Raw genomic sequence first — 12,095 nt, 5'->3', positions numbered from 1 at the left:
TTCTTTTTTTAATGTGGACCATCTGGCATGAAGAACTCCCTTCAGTGTTTCTTGTAAGATGTCTCTCCTAGCAATAAATTCACCCAGTTTTTAATCTTAAAATGTCTTTCACTTTTATTTTGGAAAGATAGCTTCACTGAAAATATGACTCTTCTTTATCTCATCCCCTGATCTGGTGGTCTCTTCACTGAGACACAGGCTCATGGAACCTTGAAAAAGTAAAGAGTGAAAGTGTTAGTCACTCAGTCATGTCTGACTCTTTGTGACCCCATGGACTGTAGCCCACCAGGCTCCTCTGTCCATGGGATTCTCCAGGCAAGAATACTGGAGTGGGTTGCCATGCCCTCGCTTCAGAGGATCTTCCCAATCCAGGGATCAAACTCAAATTTCCTGCATTGCAGGCAGCTTCTTTACCATCGGCACCACCAGGGAAGCTTTATGGAACCAGAGAAACAGACAATACTAAGGACCTACTCCTCCTAAGATTCTCAGAGGAGCAACAGGATGCGAAGTTTCTCTTTGAGCCGAATTTGATCTTCATGGCTGAGTAGCTACTAATATCATGTCTGACCTCCTCCTCCATACCCTAAGGGCTTCATCTTCTCTAATTCCTCCTTCAGTTGACACCTTTTTACCACCACCGTGGTCCTCAAAGTACCAGACAACATCAAGAAAGAAGCAAAGCAGTCATTTTTGCAAATTGCCTCACCTAGATATCCCTTGTCAAGGTTGTAGCTGGGATGAACAATTGACTAAGTTCACCCAAGGATGAATCCTTGACTATAATTTATGCGTAGCCACTGTTCTTGCCTGCCTTCGTGACTTTATGAAGTCACAGCCAGTTCTGTGTCTTGGCTTATTACTCTTGTGTACTTATGCTTCGTCATCTGATATTGGCTTAGATATCATTGCATGAACACTAACATCCTTCACTTTTCTTCAGTGACCTTGTCACAGACCTCAGGGATTCTAACACCATCAGGCTTTACTTATTTCTCTAGTCGCTGTGAATTCTGTGAGCACACTCAGAGACTATAGATTAGGGAAGGGAATTAATCTAGTATAAGAAAGTGGGGCTATTTCCTGGCTAGTTCTCCAGCATCACAATTTTATTGCTTCATTCAGAAGATTCTTTGAAGGTCAGAAATGTTATATATGTGTATACACAAAAGTGTGTCCATGCTAAGGAAAAAAAAAAAGATTCTCACACCCCTTCTCTCACAAGAGGACAAGTAGGGCTTCCCTGCCATCTCTCTGTTAAAGAATCCACTTGCCAAAGCCAGTGACACAGGTTTGATCCCTGATCCAGGAAGATACCATATGCCATAGAGCAACTAAGCCCACGTGCTACAACTATGCCTCAGCTACGGAAGCCTGAGCACCCTAAAGCCTGTGCTCCACAATAAGAGAAGCCACCACAGTGAGAAGCCTGTTCCCCGCAACTAGAGAGTAGTCCCTCCCTGCAACTAGAGAAAAGCATGCACAGAGGCAAAGACCCAGCACAGTCAAAAACAAATAAAATTATTTTTGTAAAAAGGACAAGCAAAGACTTTTGAGTTTGAATTTAGATTCCCTGCAATGTTCAATTATCTATCACAGTGCTTCCCACATTTCTGGAACTGAGAAATAAAAAACATATCTCCTGGGGTCATTCCAGTCTCAAGGGCTCTGGCTCCCACAGCTGATCATTTTCTCTCTGGGGAAAAAAAAATGGAGATAAAATGAAGCTTTCTGATGCAACACTGTTCTCCAGAGCCTCTATCCTCAGACAATTATATCACTCTCCCCATAGACCAAGGTCAGACTCATTAACCAAAGGTGCTGGATTCCAGGGAGGTTTTATCAAGGCACCCCAGGATAAGAATTGAAGTATGCATAGAGGCTGTGCGGCAATCTCTTCGACCCTGGCGAATAGAGGTGAGAATCTGGAATCTGACTGTCTGTAAGGGCTTTCTGGGATCTAGGAGTGATTAGAGGGGAGATACTGGTGGGAAGAAAGATACCCAGGAAATATGGCTTTATTTGATTTTTAGGATCACACCAAGTTTGAGTATAAGCAAGCACTTGGCAAGAGAGATTATGTATGCCTCTTAATCTTCCCTATCTTGCAGGGGGGACATCTATTTATTTTATCTCAGTCAGCTGGCACAGCCATGAGCCTGAGTAAGCAAGACTGTTGGTGGGAAGGTCATTTATTTCACTCTGTGTGTGTGTGTGTGTGTGTGTGTGTGGGCACATGCATGCTTGTTCAGTCATGTCTGACTCTTCATGAACCCATGGACTGTAGCCCGCCAAGTTCCTCTGTCTATGGGATTCTCCAGGCAACAATACTGGAGTGGGTTGCCATGCCCTCCTCCAGGGGATCTTCCCAACCCAGGGATCAAATATTGCATCTCCTGCATTGGCAGGCAAATTCTTTATCACTGTACCACCTGGGAAGCCTCTGTTTTACTGTGCACACTTGAATTTCCATGATAGCTGCTGAGCTGGGCAGATTTGGAGCTCTTGGCCACAGCTGAGAGATCAGACTTTGACAGAACCTTGGGCACAGCCTAGAGACACTTTCAGCAACCCTTTCAGGGACAATCTAAAACCCTAACACCCTAGAGCTGTTTTCAGAGATCAAATCAGATTAGCTTGAAGAGCCAGGGCAGAAGGAACCAAACCTCAGTTCACCTGGCAGAGTTGAAAGAACGCATCTTAGAATTGGTCAGAATGTGTTCTGCTCCCAGCTCTGCTGGTCAGTCTCTGTCACCTTAGACATCTCATCACAGTAAGCTTTTCCCTTGAAGATTGTATCCATTCAGCAAATGCTTATGGAGTACTTGCTATGCACCTGGTGCTGTGTTTGGGGGCGAGTGTCAAATAGATTAACAGAGGAGAAAATACTTGTGAACTGGCTTTCAGGTAACTCATTATTTGATTATCAAACTATCAAAGAGAAAGAAAGTCAGGAATGAAGTGTAACTTTAATGAGCCAGAGGCATGTTTTCCTTTTTTTTTTTTTCCTGCCCCTTCATCAGTTAAATTTTTTTTATTTTTATTTTATAGATTATTGTTGGTATAAAGACACGTGTGTTAGTTGCTCAGTCGTGTCCTCTCTGACACTTTGCAATCCCATGGGCTGTAGCACACCAGACTCCCCTGTTGAATAATCATCTTTTTTCTTCTAAGATTAAAAGAAAGCAGAATGTTTTCATGGACTCTGGGCCTTCTGTGTTTGATGGAGAAAGGATTTGTTCATGCTCCATCATAGATGGGAGATGCCGTGAAGGTTTTATTCACAATAAGGAGTCAGTTAACCTCGATTCCCCTTCTCTCGTCTCTCATTTTCAGCAAAGGGCATCAGATCTGAAATGGAAGCAGCAGTGATGAAAATGTGAAAAGGAAGGATTTTAAAAATCAATTCAAAAAACTGGTTGGAAGGATTCTTCATCCTTAAACATGAGGGCACTGATTTAGAACAAAGAGATTTAAAAAACAAAAAGAAGAGGAGGAAGAAGAAAGAGATAACTCACCCAAAGCCTAGACTTGTCTCTGTCCAGCCCTTCCTGTCTGACTAACTGGAGAAGGTGGGTTTAATGAAATGAAATGCCTGTTTCCTAAATTGTTCTGAAGGAAAAAAATGTGTCCAAAGCTCAAAGCAAACTATGACGTGTGTGTGGCTGTGGCTGCATGTTTGCCCACTCATGTCCAACTGTTTGTGACCCTGTGGACTGTAGCCCGCCAGGCTCCTCTGTCCATGGAATTCTCCAGGCAAGAATGCTAGAGTGGGTTGCCATTTCCTCCTCCAGATGACCTTTCCAACTCAAGGATCAAACCAGAGTCTCCTGCGTCTCCTGCACTGGCAGGAAGATTCTTTATCACTAGCACTAGTCGGGAAACCATGACATAGGGGATCATTATCCTATTGGAGAAGCTGCTTACAGAAGATTCCAAAAGTCAGTAGTGGGAGAATGTGATGCTCAGTAAATGCATATTTAGCTGAGGAACCATCTGGAAATACTGGGAGGGAAGGTGAGGTCAGGGAAACACCATGAGTGTGTGAGGCAAGGAAAGAGGCTTTCATCAGGGAAGAGATTGTAGAGATACCATACGGCCTTCAGAGGTAGAGGATCCAAAGCACCAGGGCCAGTAGTATTTAGTTCACATCCCCTTTCAGACCAATCAACATTCTTGGCAGTAAACTAGAGTCAGTCTGCACGGTTTCTTCTTAATACAGAGACTGGAGGGCTGTTAACCCATCAGCTGAAAGGACCATCAGACCAGAGCCAGGTGAGTGACAAGGGCAACATCAGGGCAATAGCATCCAAGAGGACTGTTGACTCATGGCTGGTGAGGTGGCTTCTGCCAGGAAGTAGGAGAGTCATCAGACAGAGGAGCTAAGCATAACAGCACTGGGCTCTGTATACACGCTCAGTCGCGCAGTTGTGTCCGACTCTTTGCAACCCCATGGACTGCAACCCACCAGGCTCCTCTGTCCATAGGATTTCCCAGGCAAGAATACTGGAGTGGGTTGCCATTCCCTTCTTAAGGGGATCTTCCTGACTCAGGGATCGAACCCAGATCTCCTGCACTGCAGGCAGATTCTTTACCGCCTGAGCCACCATTGGGGCAGGAAATTCGTAGGCTTACTTAACGAAGCAAGACCTGAGCAATTCATTGCTTTTTGTTGGAAAAAAAGACATGAAGAGAAAAGCAGGAACTCTGAAGTTACACCTATTGTTTAAAAATGATTGTCCTACTTCTTTGCGGGGTGATCTTGGATTGGTGCATTAATTTCCTGTGGCTGCTGGAACCCACAGCAGAAATGTATTCTCTGTTTGTAAATGAGGTGATGTAAAACAACAGAAATGTATTCTCTTACAGTTCTGTAGGCCAGATGTCTGAAATCAAGGTGGTGACATGATTGATTTCTCCTGGAGTCTCTGAGGGAGAATCTGTTCCATGCTTTTCTCCTAGATTCGGGAGGCTCTAGCAATTATTGTTTGCTGGCATGTAGCTGTTCATTTCAATATCTGCCTCCATCTTCACATGACCATATTCTTTTTGTCCCTGTGTATCCTCTCCTCTTCTCGTAAGGAAACTATTCATTGGATTTCAAGCAAACCTTAAATCTGGGATGACCTCCTCAAGATTATTCTTCTCCTTCTCCTTCTCCTTCTTCTAATTTTTGGCTGTGTTAGGGCTTTTCTCTAGTTGCAGAGAGCAGGGGCTGCTCTCTAGTTGCAGTGCATAAGCTTCTCATTCTGGTGGCTTCTCTTGTTGCAGGTCACAAGCTGCAGGGCATGTGGGCTTCAGTAGTTGCAGTTCCGGGCTCTAGAGCACAGGCTCAGTAGCTGTGGCGCACGGGCTTAGGTGCTCCCTGGCATGTGGGGTCTTCCCGGATCAGGGATTGAGCTCATGTCTCCTGCATTGGCAGGCAGATTCTTTACCACTGAGCCACCAAGGAAGCCCCTCAAGATTCTTAATAATTACACCTGCGAAGACTGTAGTTCCAAATACAGACACGTTCTGAGGATTCAGGTGCACATGAAGCTGTGGGCAGCACTATTCCACCCAGTTTATAGTTTGTTACTGCACTACTGTGAATCTCTGCTCCTCTGCCCACACCAGGCAGATAATAACAACACCAACTGGTAAGGATCGAGTGAAAAAAAATATGCTTACAACATACTTAAAATTATTCAGCTCAAAATGTCAGTAGTGCCAATGGTGACAAGTCTTTCAGCTGAAATCCATCAGCCTTTCTCTAACCTTAGCCTGATGGCCAGTACATAATGAATGCTTCAGTTCAGTTCAGTCGCTCAGTCATGCCCGACTCTTTGCGACCCCATGAATCGCAGCACGCCAGGCCTCCCTGTCCATCACCAACTCCCGGAGTTCATTCAGACTCACGTCCATTGAGCCAGTGATGCCATCCAGATATCTCAATGAATGCTTAGTAGGAATCAGATCCCTGGGGAACGAGGAGATATGGCATGGAAAGAGAAGAACCAAATGTAAAATCCACCTGAAAATCCTTGGACAAGATCCAGAGGTACTATATGGCTATGAGTTGACCCCAAAGGGTAATAGAGAACAAATCCTTCTCTATACAGACTACCCCAAGAAGTTCTCCATTCCATTTTGGAGTAGATTTCATCCTTAAAGAATTCTGCATTATATAGAACCATAACTGGCCTGTCTGATTTTCACCCCTATATTTAGGTTTTCTCTTGCCTTCTTACAACAGCTTATCTGTGGGTGTGTGGCTGTGCCAGTCTGAGATCTATTTTATTTGTTTTAGTTGCAGCATGTAGGGTCTTAGTTTCAGCCTGAGAGATCTAGTTCCCTGGTCAGGGATCGAACCCAGGCTCTCTGCATTGGGAGCCAGGAACCTTAACCACTGGGCCACCAGGGAAGTCCCATAACACCTAGATTTTGAAAGCAGTTCTCGCAAGTCCAGGGAGGCCTCCCTCAAGCACTCCGTCCAAAGGTGTTTTCTCTAGCAATTTCGTGTAAGATCACTCTGTTTTTTTCCTTACATTTATTTCCAGTAAAATGGGATTAACACATTTTAAAGCAATTTTCCTCTAATTAAAAAATAAATATCTAGAAATATTCCCTGGGAGTCCCATGGTTGAGGCTCCACATTCCCAATGCAGAAGCCCTGGGTTGCATCCCTGATCAGGGAAGTAGATCCCACATACCACAATTAAAAGATTCCACATGCCACAGAGAAGTTCAAAGATCCTGCATCCCACAACCAAAACCCGTCACTACCAAATAAATAAATATTTCTTATAAACAAATATCTTAACTTTTAAATATATATATATTTATATTTATATATATATGGTTTACTTGTTTCCTAATTCCTTATCTCTCCCATGAAAACAAAACCTTGTTCATCTTTTTCACCCCCTTGTTGCTTGCGCCTCCCTCAGTGACTGCCCCTTAGGGAAAGCTGAATTAATTTTTTATTAAATGAATGACTGAATACATGGGAACAGGATAATAAGTAGTCATGATGGATTGAAAATCAAGTTGGGCAGTAATCTAAGGAAGTCTTAGGGCTTCCCTGGTGACCCAGTGGTTTAGAATCTGCCTGCCAATGCAAGGGACACAGGTTCCATCCCTGATCCGGGAAGATACCACATGCCGCAGAGCAACTAAGTCCATGCTACTGAAGCCCACGCCCCCTAGAGCCCTTGCTCTCCAGCAAGAGAAGCCGCCACAGCGGGAAGCCCATGCACCACAACTAGAGAGTATCCCTGTTTGCTGCAACTAGAGAAGGTCCCCATGCAGCAATGAAGACTCGGCACCATCAAAAATAAATAAGTAAATTTAAAAAAATTTTTAAGAAAGTCTTAAATGCCAACTTAAGTGTAGCATCAATCTAGGCAAAACTAAGAGACAGAGATGGAGAAAAGGAAGCAGGGACTTTTCCCTGGTGGTCCAGTGGTTATGAATCCACCTTCCAATGCCGGGGACACAGATTCAATTCCTGGTAGGGGAACTAAGATCCCACATGCCATGGGGCAACTAAGCCCGAGGGCTACAGCTTGTGAGCCGTGGCACTCTGGACTGCATGCCACAACCAGAGAAGCACAGGTGCACACAGTAGCAAAGCCGCAGCACAGTCAGAGAGAGAGGGAAGGGAGCGGTTAGGCAGAGGGAAAACTCTAGACCAGATTTCATAACTAAGAAATCAAGTCAGAGAAGATGAAAGATATTTCAGATGAAGCAAAGTGAAAGTCACTCAGTCATGTCCGACTCTTTGCAACCCTGTGGACTGTAGAGTCCATGGAATTCTGCAGGCAAGAGTGCTGGAGTGGATAGCCTTTCCCTTCTCCAGGGGATCATCCTGACCCAGGAATCAAACTGGAGTCTTCTACATTACAGGCAGATTCTTTACCAGCTGAGCTATCAGAGAAATCCTGATGTTTAAGGTAAGTGTTGTCAATGATTTGGGCACCAGAGGGTCTTGAGTAGACAGCCACCCAACACTGACTCCTCCTGGTCTCTAAGTAGCCCACTGCCTTTGGACATCTGGGGAAGCAGACCCCTACGGGCTCTATCCAACATCACACCCTCCTGGTCTTCACAGGATGGCTTCTCTATACTTCAGCGTACACTTCTGTGTACTTCCTCATTGCTGATGGTGATGGCTGACATCATCACTGTGACAGAAGTCCTCAGTGCTGCTGATGATGTGTGCGAACAGTATTCCAGGACAGTATGAGTTCCTGAGCGGTGATGATGAAGGCAAGAAGGTCAAGGATAAGTATTCTTAGGTGGGGGCTATCCCTCCTGATCCCTCAATCATCTCCCTGGTCCACTGCATTCAGTTGGCAGGGTTTTGTTGAGTGCTTAGCACACACACTGAGCATAATGTTCTCCACTCTTACCCTTTGAATTCAAGCCTCAGAAAGATGACTGGTACTGTGGACAACTTGTTGCCCACAACCCTAGACCACTGGGTTCCAAACTTTGTTGTTCATTCATTCCCTTACAGTGTAGACTTCTTGGGTTAATATCCTAAATGCCATCCCACACTGACTCTTCCCAGACTTTGGCACCTTCATTTGCTCATCCAAGAATTTGGCAATGAGCCTTTCCTCACTGCTTTTGGATGCAACTTCATTATCTTCTATCATCTTTGGCAAGGTCTCCCTACTTCATATGCTAGTCTCTTCAGAATCCCATCTCTGCTTTGACACCAGGGCATTTGGGATGGAGTGTGTTACAACATCCCACTGCTGCTGTCTTGCACTCTCTAGCATGGTTACAGAGGGTTTGACTGCAAGTCTTGGGGGGTAGTGCTGTCCTGGAAGGTGAAGGCAAGACTTTTACACAGAAATAGTAAAATTGGGGCTTTATTTTGCTGTTCCCCATCTCCCATAATGAATCAGTCATGCTGCTGCTAAGTCACTGCAGTCGTGTCCAACTCTGTGCGACCCCCTAGATGGCAGCCCACTAAGCTCCCCCGTCCCTGGGATTCTCCAGGCAAGTACACTGGAGTGGGTTGCCATTTCCTTCTCCAAGCACGAACGTGAAAAGTCAAAGTGAAGTCGCTCAGTCGCGTCCGACCCTCAGCGACCCCATGGACTGCAGCCTCTCAGGCTTCTCCATCCATGGGATTTTCCAGGCAAGAGTACTGGTGGACTTTTTTTCCTACTGAAACTAAATGTGCCCATCAGTCCTTCTTAAGAGACTCCAGGCAGTCATTATTAAACAATTGCAGTTGTCATATAAGATGAAATTTTCCCCACTGAGATGCCTTCCAAATACCCTGTTCTTCCTGCAGATGAGCGACGCCTCTCAGAGGGTGAGGGAAACAAATCAGTCAGTGACCTCGGACTTCACTCTCACGGGCCTTTTCAACCACTCAGGGCCACATCTGGCCCTGTTCTCCCTGGTGGCTGCCATATTCACGATGGGCCTTCTGGGCAATGCAATCCTGATCTTCCTGATCCACACAGATGCCAGGCTCCACACGCCCATGTACTATCTTCTCAGCCAGCTCTCCTTGTTGGATGTTGGCTTTCCACTGGTCACCATTCCCAAGATGGCTGCTGACTTCCTGCAGGAAGAAGGTGCCATCTCCTTTGGAGGCTGTGCAGCTCAGATGTTCTTCTTGATGCTTATAGGTGTCTCTGAGGGCGTCTTGCTATCCCTTATGTCTTATGACCGCTACGTTGCCGTGTGCCACCCCTTGCGTTATCCTGTGCTCATGAGACGTCAGGTCTGCCTGCTCATGGTGGGCACCTCCTGGTTGTCAGGCGTGCTTGTAGCCTCCATCCAGACCTCCATCACTCTGCACTTCCCCTACTGTGCCTCACGCACTGTGGACCACTTCTTCTGTGAGCTGCCTGCCCTACTCAGGCTCTCCTGTGTGGACACCTCTGCCTATGAGTTGGCGCTGTCCATCTCTGGGGTGCTGATCTTGGTGCTGCCTCTGTCACTCATCACCACTTCCTACAGCCATGTGTTGGGGGCTGTTCTTCACATGCACTCAACTGAGGCCCGACACAAGGCCTTCACCACCTGCTCCTCGCACATCACTGTGGTGGGGCTTTTTTACGGGGCAGCAGTGTTCATGTACATGGTACCAGGCGCCTATCACACCCCACAGCAGGACAACGTGGTCTCCCTCTTCTACAGTCTCATCACTCCCACGCTCAACCCCCTAATCTATAGCCTGAGGAACCGAGAAGTTCAAATGGCTTTGGTCAAGATCCTTTTCAGAACTGGCTTCAGATCAAAGAGATGACCTCCTGGGGGATGCCCAGTTGTCCCAGGGACCCTGCCTTACAGTTGAGACCCATCTTTGGTTTGCATTCCATGTGGCTCAAGACATATTCTGACCAGCTCCCTTCCTCTTCCAAGACTTGTTTTCCTCTTGTGGATTTAATGATCCCAAGTATTTAAACAAGAGGAGGGGTTTGTTTGTTTGTCTTAAATCAAAGAAAAATTTTACTACAAAATTGTCAACCCAAGAACAGAGATGGATCACAGGATCACAGCTTGTAAATGTTTCGGCCACCTATTAGTATCCCGCGTTATCCCATTCTTATACATTTACGTACAGTGAGCAATAGATCAAATCCAAGCCCCAAAAAAATGGAATTGAGGGGCTGGTGTTCTGACAATAATGCTCTGGCCACAGAAATCCTTGAGCTGATCACTCTGAGGTCATAAGTGAAGTTAAAGTCAGAGGCATGACTGGGAGCCTTTATAATGGTCTTACTGCATGAAAGACTGACCAGTTAAGTGGGGTGGAGTGGGAATGTCTTATGCAGTATTACAAACCAGCAAGATGAAGCCAGAGTCTTTGCTACTACCCTTCCCTTTAATTTCTACCCCTGCTCCTCCCAGACCCATTAAAGCTTCCCTGAAGTTACAAGAAAAAGGCTTGAAGTTTCAAAGAGAGAGACTTGAGATGTGTTTACTCCTCTCCAAACCTAAAATACTTTTTAGAACTGTTCCACTGTGGTAGATGTAGTGGAGGAAATATAGAAAAGAATAAGGTTCCTTGGGGCTGGGTGGTTTTATTTCTTAGACACCTTATGAGTATTGACAGAAGGAATGAAAGGCTTTAAGCCATGTTCAGTGGGAGAATTGATTTCAGATCTGGTTTAGGTTCCTCCTCTACCTTCGTCTACAACCATTAACCTTGTCAGAAGCACTGGATCACTTATCTCTTCCCTCTTATTCTTCTTCCTTCTCACGCACAGTCAAGATTTCTAGAAGATGAATCAGTCTATCATAACGTGCATGCATTTTTAGTTTTAATAAATATTGCCAGATTGTTCTGCAGAGACTGTCACCCACAAATAAGTGTTCATTTCCCCAACTACATCAGCAACATTTTTAATAACTTCAGATTTCTGCCAATTTCATGAAAGAAAATTGCATTTCTTGATTGTTTTACTTTCAATGTCCCTGATTTCTAGTGAGGGTGATATCTTTTCATAAGTTTTTTGGCCATTCACATTTCCTTGACTATGGATTTCCTGTTTATATCAACTCTCTAAAGAGCTGTTCTTACTGATTTGTAGAAGTTCTTTATATCTTTATATGTTATATATTAAGCAAAAATACTCTTCAAAGTGCCTTTGAATTTAAACTTTATGGGCTTTTTCATATGAAGTTTTTTTAATGGAGTCAAAATCATAAATCTTTTTACTTACTTTTATGTCTTACTTTAAAAATTCTCTTCTCCAATATATTATAAGAATATTGTCCTCAACTGTACTCTGATTCTTTTAGGATGTATTTGGGAGGTATAATGTGAGGCATAATTTTCCCCATGTGGCCTTCTGATTTCCCTGTAATCTGCCATAAGTCTCTGCTTATATTTTTCATTTTGTCCTGCTGTACCCTAGCAGAATTACTCTTTGGTCTTCCAGCTTTCCAGTTCTCTCTTATGCTTGGCTTGCTATTTCTGCCATCAATCCATTGTAGAATTTTCATTTTAATTACCTACTGTTTGTTTTTTTGTCAAGAGTAACTATTCTTGTTTCATGGATATGACCTTGTCCTTTATCACTATGAAGCTATAAAATGTACTTGTTTTAAAATCATTTTCAGATTATCTATTATCACTA

The 12,095-nt window shown here is 44.5% G+C and overlaps 1 protein-coding gene across 1 annotated transcript; it reads left to right on the top strand.

Annotated features, from left to right (window-relative positions):
• The first annotated feature begins 8,149 nt into the window (after positions 1–8,149).
• On the top strand, positions 8,150–10,258 carry LOC138440629 (olfactory receptor 2Z1-like). The gene is made up of 2 exons (XM_069590294.1): positions 8,150–8,221; positions 9,293–10,258. The coding sequence occupies exons 1-2, from the start codon at positions 8,150–8,152 to the stop codon at positions 10,256–10,258; spliced, it is 1,038 nt and encodes a 345-aa protein (XP_069446395.1).
• Positions 10,259–12,095: the final 1,837 nt, after the last annotated feature.

This window comes from Ovis canadensis, chromosome 5, assembly GCF_042477335.2.
Source record: "Ovis canadensis isolate MfBH-ARS-UI-01 breed Bighorn chromosome 5, ARS-UI_OviCan_v2, whole genome shotgun sequence".
Lineage (NCBI taxonomy): Eukaryota > Metazoa > Chordata > Mammalia > Artiodactyla > Bovidae > Ovis > Ovis canadensis.
Note: the sequence above shows the minus strand (reverse complement) of the source record. Positions and strands in the feature narration are given on the sequence as shown.

What these genes read in the sequence shown, in the direction of transcription:
- LOC138440629 (XM_069590294.1), top strand. Translation starts at nt 8,150, where the DNA reads ATGGCTGACATCATCACTGTGACAGAAGTCCTCAGTGCTGCTGATGAT. An exon ending in GCGAACAGTATTCCAGGACA is followed by an intron (nt 8,222 to 9,292) that starts GTATGAGTTCCT and finishes TTCTTCCTGCAG; the next exon opens with ATGAGCGACGCCTCTCAGAG.